An 18,894-nucleotide genomic window follows, 5' to 3' on the forward strand; every position below is an offset into this window, starting at 1 on the left:
TTCTTACTTGAGCTCTGTGGACTTGGCTTTAACTGGAAATAAAGAAATCATAATAGTATTTGTCAGGTCCAGAATCTAAAGCAAAATTTTGTATTTTGTAAGTACCAGTCTTTTTGGATGTTAAACACACTTCAGGATACATCCTAAATAGCACAATTCAAATAGTTAATAGTAGATCATCTACCTGACTCTAGTAAATGAAGAACACTGTCAGTTAAATCATTTGTTATATATTGTAATTTACTGAAACTATTTTGATTAACTTTTGCATCATATATACTCCTTCTGTAAGAGCCTGTGTGAAGACATTTGGTTAGATTTTATATAGGCACTTTGGAGAAACCTAATTCAATTCTCTATTTTGCACAAATTTTGTTTGAGGGAGTAATCCTTTTTTGGGACAAATTAAGACTTTTGGAAAATGCCTTAACATTTTCTGATTTTAAATAGTATTTGGTAAATTGATTTTGGTGTAACAGTTATACCTGTTATGAGTAAATTATTAATGCTGTTTATAAACACCTTGCTTATTAACAGGGAATAATTTGCTCACCTAGCCACATAGTTGATACACTGTGCCGTTATTTGCAGTGTCCCTTAGGCTTTCCAATCTGCTACCTGCAAACATTTTAAAAATTAGTTTTATCTCTTGTTTAGAAGAAGACCAGATAATATTTACTATTCTATCTCATTCTGATCTTCAGCATTTGGAATATGTAGTTAAATAATAGTAGATGGGGCAATGAGTAAATCCTAAGGCATTTGTAAACTTCTAGCAGGAGTCAGAATGTTAGAAAGTTTTGAGGTTTCTCTGCTTTTATTTGCCTTGAAAAATGTTTTCTAATTTTTTTTTAAGTGGCATTATGGTATAATAGTAGGAAGAATGTGGGTTTTAGAGTCATGAGGGGAACTTTAAAGATACACCTGCCAGACATTGTATTAAGCCCTTCACATACTTCCCTGGGTGGCACTAGCTTACAAACTTTGCGATCTTGGACAAGTCACTTGATTTCTCTGATTTTCATTTTGTAAAAGTTTTTTAAAATGTTTTTTCTCCCAACTCATAGAGTTAGAGCATATGAAATAATGGACTTGAAAAGTGCTTTGTGAACTATAAATTGTTTAATGGATGATTGATTAAAAAATTCAGTAGGCTATACCTACCACTATAAATAAAAGATAATAAAAGCTAACATTTACTAAGATCTTACCATGTGCTAGACACTGTAAAGTACTTACTTTATATAGGTTACTTTATTTAATTCTTATTATAGTCTTATGTGTTAGGTACTATTATCTTCATTTTAAAGAAGAAGAAACTTAAGCAGAGAGAAGTTAAGTAGCTTGGGTTCTGTAGCTGGTAAATGGTAGAGCTGGGATTCAAACCCAGGGAGTCTGATTCTAGAACCTGTGCTCTTGACTGAACACTTACAATATTGGTTTTCTTATGAAAATAGTTACTTTATCCATTTTGCCATTGTTCTCCTCACTAACAAGAAACCTTTTTGTACCTTTTCTTTTTGTTCTTTTAGCCAGCTAAATGTTTTCAAAATACTTTAGTTTAAGTCTTTTACTATTCCTCTGTATAGAAGCGTTGCAAATTTTGTCACAAACTAGCCATTTTACAGTTTGTTTTTCCCTTAGTAATCTTTATAACATAGTGAGAATTTGGAAAAATATAACTTTGTATAGGGAAAAAGGGTCCCCAAATTCTTTCTTTTAAAAAAAAAATTTTATTTATTTATTTATTTATTTTTGGCTACCCTTGGCTCTTCGTTGCTGCGCGTGGGCTTTCTCTAGTTGCAGTGAGCGGGGGCTACTCTTCCATGTGGTGTGCAGGCTTCTCATTGCAGTGGCTTCTCTTGTTGTGGAGCACGGGCTCTAGGTGCGTGGACTTCTCACTGCAGTGGCTTCTCTTGTTGCAGAGCACGGGCTCTAGGCGCATGGGCTTCAGTAGTTGTGGCACACGGGCTCAGTAGTTGTGGCTCACGGGCTTAGTTGCTCCACGGCATGTGGGATCTTCCTGGACCGGGGCTCGAACCCGTGTCTCCTGCATTGGCAGGCGGATTCTTAACCACTGCGCCACAGGGAAGTCTTCCAAATTCTTAATAATGTTTTTATTTCTTATGGCAGCCTTATCATTAAGCACAGAAAGTAAAAACTTTATTAACAGTGTTTTACTGTCATTTTGATAAACTTGCTTAATTTTTTTTCCTGTTTGTAAGGAAATCTACCATTGTCGAAGACAAATAAAGTACAGCAAAGACAAGATGTGGTATTTGGCAAAATTGGTAAGCAAAAATGACTATTACCGTGTAATACATAGGGAAAGAAGCTACAAATTTTACCCCAGGATTTGAAAAAAGCAAAAAAACTTGCCCTGTTTTTTCCAAAAAGTGAGGAATATAATTACATTTTTAGACATTTCGTAGGTAATCCAAAAATGATAGTTCAGAGATTGGTGATTTTGCTTAATTTTTACCTGACAAACTAAATCATGTTGGATACATAGATACTTTAGAAGAAGGGTGTCAAGAACCTGGCTATAGTTAGAGAATCCAGGAAGCAAACTTATGTATCTGTAAAAGTTGATTCAACCTATTTCAAAACTGTTGCCTTTTTAAGTTTTTACCTCGAAAATGAAATTTATATATGAGAGAAGACAAAAGCAGCAAATACACATGTAATACATTTCTTCTGTAGGAGAAGGAGATGCCTTTAGTGCCTACTGTGATCCTTGCCAACCTGTGATCTTTCTCTGTCATGTCTGCTCTCTTTTTTTATTATTGAAACCATTATAATCCAGGTTTAGTGGTTAAAAATTTTAAGTTTGATTTTGACCTACAGAGGGTGGTGGCATCCTTTCTCAAACTTGTTTTCTTCTCTTTTGCCTGCGTTTAGTTAGCTATTTTTATTCTTAATGAAAAATGTTTTTCCCCACTTTTATTGAGATGTAATTAACATGTAACTAGTTAGCTAATTTTAGAAGTTATTTGGATTATGTAAGACTTTTACTTTTCACTGAAAAGGGAATGCTGACTTTGTAAACTAATTTGTTTATTTTCTCTTGTCTGTTACCCTTTAATTCTAGATACGAGGAATGTCCATTGACCAGGCTCTGGCTCAGTTGGAATTCAGTGACAAAAAAGGGGCCCAGATAATTAAAGAGGTAAACTAAGTTTGATGGGGAGGGAGCGAATAGTTGGCTTGCAGGTGTTAGTAAGCTTTGCCTAAATCCTGAATTCGCTAGTGTAAATGCACAGTTTATATAATACAGATTTAGGGGAGGGGACTCAGTTTTATTAGTGTCCTTATACCTTAGGAATGTTCTGTGCTTTAAGTATTTTTTTTTCCTGAGATGCTTTTACTTGCACCAGATAGTGATTTATATTTTATGGTCTGTCTGTGAAGTGAAGTGATACATCTTATTTTTAATGATTGGGGGATTGATAAATTTTTTAAAAGATTTTTTTTTGTCAGTTCCACAACTGAGAGCTTGGGATTTTATAACTAGTTGAGTGGAAAGAGCACTGGACTGGGACTCAGGGGACTGGGAGTCTTTTTTTTTTTTTTTTTTTTTTAAACATCTTTATTGAAGTATAATTGCCTTACAATAGTGTGTTAGCTTCTGCTTTATAACAAAGTGAATCAGTTATACATATACAATATGTTCCCATTTCTCTTCCCTCTTGCATCTCCCTCCCTCCCACCCTCCCCATCCCACCCCTCTAGGTGGTCACAAAGCACCGAGCTGATCTCCCTGTGCTATGCGGCTGCTTCCCACTAGCTATCTGTTTTACATTTGGTAGTGTATATATGTCCATGACACTCTCTTACCCTGTCACATCTCACCCCACCCCCTCCCCATATCCTCAAGTCCATTCTCTAGTAGGTCTGTGTCTTTATTCCCGTCTTGCCACTAGGTTCTTCATGGCCTTTTTTTTTTTTTTCCTTAGATTCTGTATATATGTGTTAGCATACTGTATTTGTTTTTCTCTTTCTGACTTAATTCACTCTGTATGACAGACTCTAACTCCATCCACCTCATTACAAATACCTCCATTTCATTTCTTTTTATGGCTGAGTAATATTCCATTGTATATATGTGCCACATCTTCTTTATCCATTCATCTGTCGATGGACATTTAGGTTGCTTCCAGGTCCTGGCTATTGTAAATAGAGCTGCAATGAACATTGTGGTACATGACACTTTTTGACCTATGGTTTTCTCAGGGTATATGCCCAGTAGTGGGATTGCTGGGTCGTATGGTAGTTCTATTTGTAGTTTTTTAAGGAACCTCCATACTGTTCTCCATAGTGGCTGTATCAATTTACATTCCCACCAACAGTGCAAGAGTGTTCCCTTTCCTCCACACCCTCTCCAGCATTTATTGTTTCTAGATTTTTTGATGATGGCCATTCTGACCGGTGTGAGATGATATCTCATTGCAGTTTTGATTTGCATTTCTCTAATGATTAATGATGTTGAGCATTCTTTCATGTGTCTGTAGGCCATCTGTATATCTTCTTTGGAGAAATGTCTATTTAGGTCTTCTGCCCATTTTTGGATTGGCTTGTTCGTTTTTTTGTTATTGAGCTGCATGAGCTGCTTGTAAATCTTGGAGATTAATCCTTTGTCAGTTGCTTCATTTGCAAATATTTTCTCCCATTCTGATGGTTGTCTTTTGGTCTTGTTTATGGTTTCCTTTGCTGTGCAAAAGCTTTTAAGTTGGGAGTCTTATCTTTTCTCTGACAGTTTCTGTTGTGACTTTGGGCAAGACACTTGTCTGGTTCCATTTTTCTCATTTGTAAACTAGGTGGGGTTGGATTGGATGATCTCTAAAGACACTTCTAGCTCTAAATGTAGCTGATTCACTAGGTGCACGTGACTGTTGGTATTTGTGCTGACTCATTCTAGGCACATGAGTGTTTTTTTTTTTTTAATTTTTTAATTTATTATTTATTTATTATTTTTATTTTTGGCTGTATTGGGTCTTCGTTTCTGTGTGAGGGCTTTCTCCAGTTGCGGCGAGTGGGGGCCACTCCTCTTCGCGGTGCGCGGGCCTCTCACTATCGCGGCCTCTCTTGTTGCGGAGCAGAGGCTCCAGACGCTCAGGCTCAGTAGTTGTGGCTCATGGGCCCAGTTGCTCCGCGGCATGTGGGATCTTCCCAGACCAGGGCTCGAACCCGTGTCCCCTGCATTGGCAGGCAGACTATCAACCACTGCGCCACCAGGGAAGTCCCAAATTTAATAATTCTTAAAGGAAATTTTCAAGTATGATTTTCTCCACTTGTCTGATGTTGTTAATGGTTATTTTGGATCTAAAGTTTAAGAATTTTCAATAAGATTTAGCCCTTGAGCTTCTTGAACTTCTTGGCAAGTCTATGACTCAAAGCCATAATGCCCATTACCAAGGGTACTGTTGCAAGTGTTGCTATCTCCTCCTTTACAGCTTACACATTCCATTTAAAACTTAGCAGGATGAACTGTGTTCTTTGCATTTGCAGTTCTTGTCTGAGGAAGGAAAGCTCACTGTATCCCTTTTCCTTAGTACTGTTATAATTTGATATTCTCTTTTTAAAATTGACTGCAATAGGAAGGCATGTGATTAGCAGTCATAGAGATAACAATAAGAAATGAGAAATTTAGTTCTGTTTTAGTTCAGGTCAGCCAAATGAATGCCTTTCTTTTCCTTATTTAAGGTTCTCTTAGAAGCACAAGATATGGCAGTAAGAGACCACAATGTGGAATTCAGATCCAATTTATATATAGGTAAGATCTTTAATATTCTTAGCTTTGGAAAATGGCTTCCAACAGTGATGCCAAGTTCTTCATCTAATAACAGTCTTTGATATCTAAATACTTCGGACTGTGTTTGCCAGTGAAAATTGCTGGTAATCGCTTGTTCTTCAGCCTTCAGCATGCTAATGTTAGTCAGTTGTAAATGGTCCTAACTTTACTGCTTTATTGTTACCTGTTCCGTAATGAGACTGAGATCATGAAACCTATTGCTGGTAATTATTAAATAATGGATATCGAGATGATACATAGAGTGGTCCTTTAATCATAATGAAACTATGGAAGAATGTAACTGATTTTTAAAAAAATTAATTCTTTGTCAACCCAAAGGAGATATATAAAGGATCACAGGTGGACTTAAAAAAATCTTTATTTATAATGTGCCAAGCCAGGTGCCTAATCCATAAAGGTATCCTATAAGTTAGTCTTCCAATTACCAGAATGGAAAATCTGTTGAATTATAAAAGCCAAGGGGCCTTCGAAGGCTCAGATGACCCAGATGTGTTGGTTCCCCTTTGTTATTACATCCTGAAGCATTATCTTGGTTTTGTATGCTTGTTCCACATCAAATTAAATTAATGTATGTGAAAATGTTTTGGGAAGCCTGGTACACTGTACAAATGTAAGGGATATTTTGGTAGCATACCTTCTTACTGCTCTAGAAAGAGATCAATGGTTATTACAAAGCTCTCCCCTCGCTCCCCTAACACCACAGTAAAGTAGAGCAGTGGCTGGAGTTACTGCAGCAATTACTGCTAACCTTAGCAGTTTTGTAATCAAACAGAGATGTTGATGTCAAAGCAAAATTTTCTCAATCTGCCAAGCCTGCATATAAGAAGGACTGTTTTACCTAAAGATATTTTAAACTCAAGATATGGGAACTGCTACTCTCCAAATGGAGGGTAAAAGGCTGAATCATTCTGGGGGAAGTTAGCCGTGCCTTATAGTTTTTTAACAATCAGAATTTTAAAAAAACATCTAAATTGTACTTTGTCATATAACCTCTGCTCTACTGGAGATATTTATTCTGATTTAGTTAATATCTTAACTCAACTCACCTGGAATTGATGCCGGCAACCACACCTACTTCTGAAATTCAAATGAATTATGATTTGCAACTGAAATACCTTCTTTTTTTTTTTAATTAATTAATTTATTTATTTATTTTTGGCTGTGTTGGATCTTCGTTTCTGTGCGAGGGCTTTCTCCAATTGCGACGAGCGGGGGTCACTCTTCATCGCGGTGCGCGGGCCTCTCACTATCGTGGCCTCTCTTGTTGCGGAGCACAGGCTCCAGACGCACAGGCTCAGTAGTTGTGGCTCACGGGCCCAGTTGCCCCGCGGCATGTGGGATCTTCCCAGACCAGGGCTCGAACCCGTGTCCCCTGCATTGGCAGGCGGATTCTCAACCACTGCACCACCAGGGAAGCCCATGAAATATCTTATTTTAAAGCTGAATCTTGTATAACTAATTATATTCTTATACAGAGGGGAATCAAATGGCAACTCAGAAGATGCAGTCCACAGTAATTAATCATAAGCATTTTCTTCTGGGAGCAGCATGAATAAATAATGCTAGAAGGACCCAGAATCATTGGAAGAGATGAAATGAAGAGCAAGACCGTTTGCTTAAAACCTCTTGGTGACCTTTCCTGCCCCATGACTGAATATCAAATCAAATTTATTTAATTTTATTCAATTTTAGAGGAATATTGGCTTCTTAGCTGATAGGCAACATTTCATAATGGAAATTAGATGCAAGTGAAATGGAATTTGTGTTAAATCTGTTTCAACAGTTGTAGTACTATAGAGAGAGAGGGTGAGGAGCTTAATCCTGTCTTCCCAAATGAAGGAGCAAAGTCCAATTTTGCCTTTAAGCAAAAATCAACTTAACCAGTCACATGTGAATGGTCCTTTAATGCACTGGTCTCTTTAGGCACATTTCTGCTGAAAAACCTCTGCCCCTCCTACACCTTCCTTTCATCTAGTTCTGGGTCAAAATCTCTTTTCTTAAGTAGGGCTAATAAGTTTGGATTTGTCTTTTGATTTTAAAAACTCATTTGCTAAGTATTTTGTTGCCTAATTCCATTATGAAGGGAAGAGAGATGAGTACCCCCAGGAAGATGAAGTATCTGACCACGACACATCAGGCATTTTATCCCTGTATTTGCTAAACTTCCCTGATAAGAATCGTCTGAGGTTCTTATTAAAGATACAGATTCCCAGGCCTCACCACAGACTTACTGAATCTGAAACCCCAGGGGAGAGGCCTGGGTAAGTTCTATTCATTCTTACCTATAAAATGTGGGAAATGGAATTATCTTCTTACATTCTTTGAAAAGGCCTAGACATTTTATTCCATAGACTTCTTTTAGAGCTTTGAAAGACTAGTTACTTGTTGGCTACTGTTTCGGCTCAGCAATAGCTCTTTCAGTCCCCTGAAATAAGTAAGTACAGGCATTTTAAGGGACTTGCTTTTTTGGTAGCATATGTTCTCGTTATGTAGTAATTCCCTCAAATGCTTGTCATCAGTCTAAAGCTAATACCCGGTGTTGCATGACTACAGACTTTGAAAGTTCATTTCCTTTTCAAACTTAAAATGATGACTAATGACACTGTGAACAGGCCTTAACAAGTGGACATGGACTAATAAAATGTCACTGCTTCATGATTCATGGCATCTAAAGTAGTTCACTTCAGGGAAAGTGAACGACTGACTTTGTAAATCAGTTTTCTGGGCTAAGAATGATGAAGGAGGAAGGGGGAGAGTTTCTAAAGTTAAAATGTCAAGATTTGTATTTACCTAAATACAAGTAATAGGAAATATTGACAATATTTTAAATAGATGGTACTTGCTGGGCATTATCTTTAGAAGAGCATTATCTTGGGCATTATCTTTAGAAGGTCGTTTCTACTTTTGAGATGTCTTTATGTTTTTTCTTTCGTTCAAAAAGTATTTGAGTGCCTTCAGTGGGTATACCATGCACACAGTTAGGTGACGGTATATCTTTTCTAGCAATTTAAAACATTTAGCACAAGTAGTTTTGTTCTTTGACAGTAATAGTCCTTTGGAAGAATACATAAATTGTTCTCCCTAGTTGGAACAAAACCATGTACACTATTAGTATTGTATGTACTTGGAAAACTTTGAAATTTATTTTAGAATTTGAGCAAATTTACCAGAGACATCTGTATTGAAAAAATGATATTAATTAGCAGAAGATGTGTTTCAAAATCATTTCTGTTCCTTATGGGGCATGAACTTTGGGGACAATACAAGAGGAGTGTAAGTTTTGTTGAGGAAGTAACTTTTACAGGTGAAACATGAACACTTACACAAAGTAGCATATGGTTTGGGACCAAAAAGAGTAACAGGTAAATGGTATTGTTGGAATAGAGAAGGTCAGTATAGGTTAAAATAGTCATGGATTTTCTAGAAAATTTTGGTTTTTAAAGATACGCTTTTGGGGATCTGAAGGAGTGTCCAAGAGGAAAAATTTTCAAAGTGAGGTAACCACTTAAGCAAAGGCACATAGGTTGGGATGAGCAGTAAGTGTGTGGTACAGTGAGTAGAACAGTGCAGAGGAAGTAGAGGCTTAACCTAGAGGAGATGAAATTGAAAAGGTGAACATGACCTAGATTCCAGAGGGCTGAACATGGCAAGCTGTGGCATTTGGTTAAAACAGTATTGAAGCGGAACCACAGGAAGTTTTTGGGTAAGAGATTTATGTTATTAAGGCAGTGTCTTAAGACTATTAACTCTAAGCATTGGTTTTGAAATTGTGCTCTGAGGCCTCCAAGGGTGGGGCCTGGGACAAGCAGAAAGGCTTCTTGATATCTTGGTCACTGCTGTATCCTTAGAGCCCAGGATGGAGCTTCACAGCCAGCAGGAACTTGAAATTTCTATATGTTGGGTGAATGAATGGCAGCAGTTTTGGATCTGTCCTCACCCATGTTTCATTCTTAACAGATTCACATGAAAGTAGTCGTCTACATATTGTTTCATTTAATTGAAATGGTTCCGTACTAAAGCAGTTTGAAACGACTCCATGCTTCCAATTCATGGGCCACGGCTTCGATCCCTGGTCAGGGAACTAAGATCCCGCATGCGGTGCGGTGGGGCCAAAAAAAAAAAAAAACGAATTTGGAATTTATACTCTAAGCCCTGATTTCATTCAGATCTCCGAGTGGCTGTGTTGGGTATTCATTCCCATTCCAGAGTGTTAAAGAATCCTGGTGTTTCAGAAGAATTAATGTTTTTGTTTTGACATAAAAAAGGGATGGCATTATATGCATAAAGGTAAGCAGATATTTTATGGCTTAAGGAGGAAATCATAACTGGCATTTAGCAGGTTTTGAGTGTCTTTTCTTATGTATTTTGGGAGAGATGGAAGGAAAATGGTAGTTAACGTAGACCCTGATAGGGTTGAGCATTGTGTTTTGATAGATTATGTAGTCCTGCACAGTTAGCTAATTTTGATACTTCCTTCACTGGAGTAGTATTCCTTATTCTCAGGGTATTTGGAAATTGGTGCTCAAATTGGGTAGAGTAGCAGTTTTGGATAAAATTAGCTATTGTGTTTGTAAAATCTGTTTAGGAGTTTCTGCACTCTTCCCAGTGTCACTGTTTTTGTTTGTAGGATTCCTCCTGACAAGTGGATTCAGGGCACCTGGTAGTACTTTATTATAAAGTGATTTGTGTAATGCTGCTTTCTCTTTGGAAAAATTAAGATTTTTTTTTTTTTATTGAGGTATAATTGACGTATAACATTATATTACTTTCAGGTGTACAACTGAATGATTCAATATTGCAAAGTGATTACAAGTCTAGTTAACATCTGTCACCATACATAGTTACAGAATTTTTTTTCTTGTGATGAGAACTTTTAAGATCTATTCTCTTAACAACTTTTAAATATGCAATATGGTATTATTGACTATAGTCACCATGCTGTACATTACATCCCCATGGCTTATTTATTTTATCACTGGAAGTTTGTACCTTTTGACTCCCTTCACCCATTTCACCCACCTGACCCCCACCCCTATCTTTGGAAGTTCTTAAATTCATTTCTTTAGTGCCAGTAGATGAAGTTGATAAAAGGGTGGTAGTTCTCTCCTTATCTCACTGAGACCCTAGGCAGTTTTCTTAATCACTTTCAGCCTTAGCTTTCTCTTTGGCAAAGCTAGGGTGCTTCTGCTGAAACCATTTCATGAGAGGTTTGTAGTTAGAGGGTTGTGGAGCACATACCTTGATATGGTCCCTGCAATATAAAGTTCTGTCACAGTAAAAGAATGGTGAGTATTGAAGTGAATTAATTTGCTACATATGCTATAGATTTTACCTTTTTAAAAGGCTTATTAAATTAACTAAAAATGTAAGACTAAGTAAATTCAGAAGGTAGTAGAAGGTAATTACTACCCTGATTTACTGTGGGTGAACAGGTGAACACATTTCTTCTTGTACTGTTTAAAAGGTTTCTTCAAATTTTGCAGGGTCAAACTTTGACATGTTGAATGGGGGAGGGGAGATGAGGGGACAGATGTGATACAGGAGTTCCTAAACCTGGCTGTGAATCAGAATTGCTTGGGGTGGGGGGAGTGTTGTTTGCTCAGGATTTAATTTTCAAAGCCCACTTCAAATACAGAGTATCTAGAGATGGGATCTCAGCATCAGCATTTTAAATATGTTCCCTAAGTTAGTTTGATGTAGTAGCCTGAGGACAGCATTTGGGAATCATTGGTTCCAAAGGAACAGTTAGAATATAATACAGTTAGAATAAAATCAGAATGTCTTCCCTCAGCCTCCAGGGCTCTGTGTAATCTTGCCTTCACCTCTGATCTCTTCCCCTTGTTTGTGTCACTCTTTCTCTTGCTTACTATGCTTCAGCAGGTTCTGTTCCTAAACCAAGCCAAGCATGTTCCTACCATTGGGCCTTTGCACTTGCTGTTCCCTCTTCTTGGAACACCTTGCCTCTAGATATTTGCATGAATGATTCATTCTGGTCTTGGATCAAATGTCTCTTCGTCAAGGATGCCTCTTGACACCCCCCAGTCTGAAGTTGCCTCCCAACACCCCATCAGTCTCTGTCACATCACTGTTTTTCTTTTATTCATAGCACTTGCCACTAACTAAAATGATCGTGTTTATTTTCTCTCTTTCTCCTCTCTTTCTGTGCGCACTGCACAGAGCCAGGGCCCTTGCTATTCTTGTTCACTCCTATTTCTCCAGCATCTGGAGTAGAGCCTGGTCCTTAGTAAGGAAAGACTCAGGAGATACTTGTCTTGAGACAAGCCTGCTCTAGCCAGCCAGTGAGCTCATGTAGTCTTAGAATCCAGTTGAGGAGAGGGCAGAAATTGCTCAGCTGATCAAGCTGTAATCTTGTGGATACAGTTGTTTCCTCTAATTTTCTTTTTCTTCTCTGTCTAGCTCAGTCCACCTCAGGGCGAGGCCAATACCTGAAACGCATCCGATACCATGGCAGAGGTCGCTTTGGGATTATGGAGAAGGTTTTTTGCCATTATTTTGTGAAGTTGGTGGAAGGCCCTCCACCTCCACCTGAGGCACCAAAGACAGCAATCGCCCACGCCAAAGAGTATATCCAGGAGCTTCGCAACCGGACCATCATTCACACTCTATGATGGGGGTATTAAGACTCCACAGTGTATATATTTTACCATTTATTTCCTAAAACCAACAAAAATTAAAGACAGATGCTTTTTATGATTTGTCATTGAATTATTGAAATATGAAGTTCAACTGCTAGTTTTACATGAATATTTATAAAGCTCTGCCTATCTCTCTTGAGCCTCTGGGTATATTTTATGTATTTGCAACTAGGAAGGAGAAATCAGCTTTAAACATAGTGACAGACTATATAATTCAGAAGGCTTTTTTGAGTGATGTTTGAAGGCAATGTTAGCTTTCTAGCTTGTGCCCTGCAGGTGGTAGTTTTGATACTGGACTTGAGTAGAAAGTTATAGGATAAGAAAACTTGTCCTTATTATTTCACTTGATTTTTCTCCTGGAACTGGGGGAGGGGGTGGTGGACGGGAGCATCCCTGCACATTGTGTCAGTGCAGTATTTTAGGGCATTCTGTAGTTCAGTTTTTCCTTTCACTGTTGGCATAGGCCAGTGGATGAGGGATTATATTTTCCTTTACTGTTTTAGCAGTAACTTGAAATTACAGGAGTTTATTAGATATATTAATCTAAAACTCCAAAAACCATTTAACTTAGAAAGTTTTATTTTACTTAAATAATGACTATTTTTATGTCTCCTACCAACAATGCTTTTTATTGCTTGGCTATCTTGTTTAGGATTGATTCATTTTTCAGAGTGAATTCAATTATGGAGAGAAGAATTGAACCAGTCTCAGCCTTGCATTCTAAAATAATGGATATTTTCAGGACATTCCACCTGAAAGCGGAAGAATACACTTTCTTTTCAAGTGCACATGGAACATTCTCCAGAATAGATCACATCTTGGGTCACAAATCAAGCCTTGGAAAATTTAAGAAAATTGAAATCGTATCAAGCATCTTTTCTGACCACAACACTGTGAGATTAGAAATCAGGTACAGGAAAAAAACAGTAAAAAACACAAATACGTGGAGGCTAAACAGTGCACTGCTAAATAACCAAGAGATCACTGAAGAAATCAAAGAGGAAATCAAAAAATACCTAGAAACAAATGACAACAAAAACACAACGATCCAAAACCTATGGGACACAGCAAAAGCAATGCTAAGAGGGAAGTTCATAGCAATTCAAGCTCACCTCAAGAAACAAGAAAAATCTCAAACAATGTAACCTTACACCTAAAGCAACTAGAAAAAGAAGAACAAAGAAAACCCAAAGTTAGTAGAAGGAAAGAAATCAAAGATCAGAGCAGAAATAAATGAAATAGAAACAGAAAACAGTAGCAAAGATCAATAAAACTAAAAGCTGGTTATTTGAGAAGATAAACAAAATGAATAAACCTTTAGCCAGACTCGTCAAGAAAAAAAGGGAGAGGATGCAAATCAATAAAATTAGAAATGAAAAAGGAGAAGTTACAACAGACACCGCAGAAATACAAAGCATCCTAAGAGACTACTACAAGCAACTGTATGCCAATAAAATGGACAACCTGGAAGAAATGGACAAATTCTTGGAAAAGTACAACCTTCCAAGATTGAACCAGGAAGAATTAGAAAATATAAACAGACCAATCACAGGTAATGAAATTGAAACTTCAATTAAAAATCTTCCAACAAAAGTCCAGGACCAGATGGCTTCACAGGCGAATTCTGTCAAACATTTAGAGAAGAGTTAACACCTGTCCTTCTCAAACTCTTCCAAAAATTTGCAGAGGGAGGAACACTCCCAAAGTTGTTCTACAAGGCCACCATCACCCTGATACCCAAACCAGACAAAGATATCACAAAAAAGAAAATTATAGACCAATATCACTGATGAATATAGGCTCAAAAATCCTCAACAAAATACTAGCAAACAGAATCCAACAACACATTAAAAGGATCATACACTGTGATCAAGTGGGATCTATCCCAGGGATGCAAGGATTCTTCAGTATATGCAAAACAATCAGTGTGATACACCATATTAACAAACTGAAGAATAAAAACCATATGATCACCTCAGTAGATGCAGAAAAAGCATTTAACAAAATTCAACACCCATTTATGATAAAAACTCTCCAGAAAGTGGACATAGAGGGAACCTACCTCAACATGATAAAAGCCATATACGACAAACCCACAGCAAACATCATTCTCAGTGGTGAAAAACAAAGCATTTCCTCTAAGATCAGGAACAAGACAAGGATGTCCACTCTTGCCACTATTATTCAAAATAGTATTGGAAGTCCTAGCCACAGCAGTCAGAGAAGAAAAAGAAATAAAAGGAATACAAATTGGAAAAGAAGTAGTAAAACTGTCACTGTTTGCCCATGACATGATACTATATATAGAAAATCCTAAAGATGCCACCAGAAAACTACTAGAACTAATCAATGAATTGGTAAGTTTGCAGGATACAAAATTAATGCACAGGACTTCCCTGGTGGCACAGTGGTTAAGAATCGGCCTGCCAGTGCAGGGGACACGGGTTTGAGCCCTGGTCCGGGAAGATCGCATAGGCTGCGGAGCAGCTAAGCCCATGCACCACAACTACTGAGCCTGCGCTCTAGATTCCGTGAGCCACAACTACTGAGCCTGCATGCCACAACTGCAGAAGCTCGCGTGCCTGGAGCCTGTACTCTGCAACAAGAGAAGCCACCGCAATGAGAAGCCCGCGCACTGCAACGAAGAGTAGCCACTGCTCACCGCAACTAGAGAAAGCCCACGCGCAGCAATGAAGACCCAGTGCAGCCAAAAATAAATAAAATAATGATAATAAATAAACAAATAAATAAATAAAAATAAGGCAGTAGGTGGCACTCACTTCCCTCTTGTTAGCAGAAAATTGTTAGTGTTCAGCACTACCTGGTTCTCATTGATACATGTGTTTTCATTGACAAGAGGCACTCTGTCCACAGCCCTAGTCCGTTGTTTCTCAAACGTTTGTATGTAGAGGAAGAACTTGGGGTGCTTGCTTATTAATGCAGACTTCTTCTGGGTTTCGCCTCAGAGATTCTGATTCACTAGAAATCTGTTTTAAACAAGCACTTCCAGGTGATTCTGTTGTAGGGGACTGTACTTTGAGAATATCCCTCTAGTCAAATGAAGAATGTAGCTTTAGTGCCATGTTTTAAGATGGCATTAATTATAGATACTATTTACTGGGACCTCATTATTTGACATGCTCCGTGCTATATTTTACAAATAACTGTCTCAGGGTCACACAGTTTGTGAATATTGGAGCTTTGATTTAAACTCTAGGTTTAAGTACCTGGTTCTGCATACCTAATGAATGTACAGGTATGTTTCTGGGCCTCTGCAGTTACCTTAATGTGTGGGTAAAAAGGTAAAGAGCTCAGTGGAATAAGCCACTGAGATTTAGGGCAGATTCATTCTGGGTCCTAAGCTATTATAGCATGGAATCATGGAAATAACACTGGCGTGGTGGAAAGCGAACTTCATTCTAGTCCTGGCATACTCATTAACCAGAAGAAGACTTTGGGCAGGTCTCCTCCCTGGCCTCCATTTCATTCATCTAGAAGATAAGAGGCTCCGTGTTGTCTGTAGACCACCTTCTTCAGAATCACTTGACGGACTTGTTTAAAGATCCATATCCCTGGGCCCTACTCTCAGACTTAGTGAGTCAGGATCTGGTGTGGGAGACCAGGGGGTTTGCACTTGTAATGAATGCCCTAGTGATGTGCAGCTAGAGAATCACTGGACCAGAGGGTCTCTGGGCTCTCTTTCAGTGCAGATGCTCCACGAGTTTTAGCCTTGAGTTTTGACTTCCTCGGGTGTGACTAAAACACGCCAGGTGGTGATGTGGACTCTGTAACTATAAATTATGTAAATGAGGTTGCTGCTTCATCAGGCTATTAAAGCTGTTTTGAAAGAGTTTTGAAAGAGTTAAGGACAAAACAGATCTTGGATTCTAATGAAGAAAGTTTGCTTGTGATCTAAGATTCAGCCTTTATTTGGAACTGCTTCTGGTTTGTTAAAGTGTACTAATTGCTAACATGCGGCACTGGGTACCTAGCACTGTGTTAAGCACTGTATATATACATTTTCTCAATGAATCTCTCCCATTGTGACTGTTGCTAAGTACATCTGGTTAGTTTCCATGGCTGAGAGTGCACTTTCTAACATAAGTGAACATTTTGGTCCCCACTTAAACTTAACTTTACATGGTTCAGAAACTAATGTCTTAATTATTCTTTAATGGCAATATCTGAATGCTTGTGATTTCCTTCTTTCTTTGTCAGAGAATTATGATAGATTTAAACTTTTTTAGTGGTGTGTAGCACATTCAGGAAGTACACTGATCATAAGTTTAGCTCAATTGATCAAGTGGTGAACGTGCCCAGGTAAACAGGTGAAGAAATAGAATGTGATAGCAACTCTGAGTCCCCTTCATACCCCCTCCCAGTCACTACCCACCTGTCTTCCCCAGAGGTAACCATCACCCCGACTGCTACCATATGATAGATTTTTAAAAAAAAAAAGTTTAGCTTTTGTTTTCTTTAACTCAACATAATTTATTGGGCAACCATTATATGCCTGGTGCTGAGGATACAGGTAGTGAAAGAGGAATCAGCCCTTGCTCCTGGAGCTCACACTCTGCTGGGAAAGGCAGAGTAATTCAGTAAATCACTAACTACAAGTCTTCACTGTGCTGTTACGAAAGCAGAGGGACGTGGGCCTATGGGAGCAGACATCAGGGTGACCTGGAAACAGTCATTGGATTTTTGGGAAAGTTTATTTTCTTAAAGATACAGTGAGGGGAAAGGGTAAAATGACAAATGTCATATGGATCAGTAAAGGGTTATGTTGTCAGAATGCCGACTTGGGCTTTGTTTTCAACTCTGTAAATGTTAGGACCACTTCATCCTTCCAGAAGTAAGATGTGGGATGTGTGATGCGGTTGGGGAATATACTGTCTTTGGAGCTGACTCAGAGTTACCAAACTTTATGAGGCTCCAGCTAACCCTGAGGGAAAAGGCATGCGAAGTGAGTATACTGCAAACATTGCAAAATAAAAGGGATGTGTTTTTCTATGTGATGAAAACGATTAGATTTTTTCCATGCATTTCATTTTAGTGCAGAGGTTGTAATTACAATTTGAGTTGATTAAGAAGAGCTCAGTCACATGTGTGGGTTTAAAACAGGATATGTTTTGGCGTAGGTGAGCTTCCAGAAAGATTCTACAGCAGGACAAAACTACATAGATGACATTATTAACACTTCTAGGAATAGGCATCTCTTCTTAACCCAGTGTCTCTGATATAACTGTCTAGGGTCAGATCTCTATATGAGAGAGGTTCTAGCCTTTATTCTTAAGCAAACCAGCCTACTCTGAGTTATGTTAGTACATAACTTAGGATTTATCTGTATGGAATCACAAATACATTGGATCAAAGAGAGAAAATATTGGGAAATGAACCATACTTGTGCAGTCAAGTAAAATATTTTTTATTTTTGTCCAATAGGGACTTGAATGAATTTTTATTTTCACTTACGGCCCAAGGAGACTCATAAAAATTCCACTCTGGAAAGTAAGGGATGGCAATATCACACAAAGTGGAATTTAAGGAAAAGGCATAAATGAACCTAAAAGTGTTGTTTAATGCACATATGGAGGAATACATTCTGCAGTCAATGTGAAACCATTTCTAAACCTCCTGAAGGTCATTGAAAAGTTCCAAGTTTCCATAGTGGACCCCAGCATAAGAAATGATTTAATTTCATTTTCTCTGGCCACAGTTCTTGACTCTTTCTATATCCATGCCCTTTGCAGTGTGACTTTGCAGCGCCTCTTATTATGAGGTGGAGTCTGTCCGACCTCTCGAATTTGGGCTTGCTTTGTAATAGAATGTGGCAGAAGTGACAGTTCACAGGTTTCCAGCCTTGGCCCTGTTTGCTTCCTCTTTCTTTCTTGGACCTCTGCTTCTCCATGTAAACAAGCCCGGGCTGATCTGCTCAAGGAGGAGAGACCACGTGGAAGAGATGTGGGCCCCAGCTTACAGCCAGCCAACCACGAAACATGAGAGAGCCCAGCAGACATCAGCACAGCCGCAGATGCAGCAAAAACTGATGACAGAAGCATGAATGAGCCCAGGTGAGAATAGGTAAATCACCCCAAACTGACAGACTCATGAAGAAATTAGTAAGTTCTTATTGTTTAAGCCACTGAAATTTGAGGTAGTTTGCTACATAGTAGCAGCTGTGATAAATATTTCATCAAACTTTGTACTCTTAAGAATACCTATCCTTTTCAAATGTCCGTAACAATTTGTATAATTGATTCTACAAATTTTAGATTCTACAGTTGCAGACTCTAAATTGATTCTACAATTGTAAAATTGATTTACAAAGAAGGCCTCACATTCTCTCAAATAAGAATTATATAGACCACTTTTTAAAAAAATTTATTTTTGTTTATTTTTGGCTGCATTGGGTCTTCGTTGCTGTGC

General features: G+C 38.2%; 1 protein-coding gene across 5 annotated transcripts in view; it reads left to right on the forward strand.

Annotated features, from left to right (window-relative positions):
- MRPL22 (mitochondrial ribosomal protein L22) overlaps positions 1 to 12,607 on the forward strand; it is a 39,677-nt gene extending 27,070 nt beyond the window's left edge. For 4 of the 5 annotated variants that reach the window (XM_036849149.1, XM_036849147.1, XM_036849148.1 and 1 more), the window contains 4 exons: positions 2,226 to 2,291; positions 3,092 to 3,169; positions 5,704 to 5,773; positions 12,230 to 12,607. In XM_036849149.1, the coding sequence (XP_036705044.1) occupies positions 2,271 to 2,291; positions 3,092 to 3,169; positions 5,704 to 5,773; positions 12,230 to 12,441 (381 nt within the window). In that variant the 5' untranslated portion in view covers positions 2,226 to 2,270 and the 3' untranslated portion in view covers positions 12,442 to 12,607. The remainder of the gene's footprint in view (positions 1 to 2,225; positions 2,292 to 3,091; positions 3,170 to 5,703; positions 5,774 to 12,229) is intronic. The other variant, XM_036849145.1, reaches the window with a different exon arrangement.
- The last annotated feature ends 6,287 nt before the right edge of the window (positions 12,608 to 18,894 follow it).

The sequence above is a fragment of the Balaenoptera musculus genome, chromosome 3 (assembly GCF_009873245.2).
Source record: "Balaenoptera musculus isolate JJ_BM4_2016_0621 chromosome 3, mBalMus1.pri.v3, whole genome shotgun sequence".
NCBI classification, from domain to species: domain Eukaryota; kingdom Metazoa; phylum Chordata; class Mammalia; order Artiodactyla; family Balaenopteridae; genus Balaenoptera; species Balaenoptera musculus.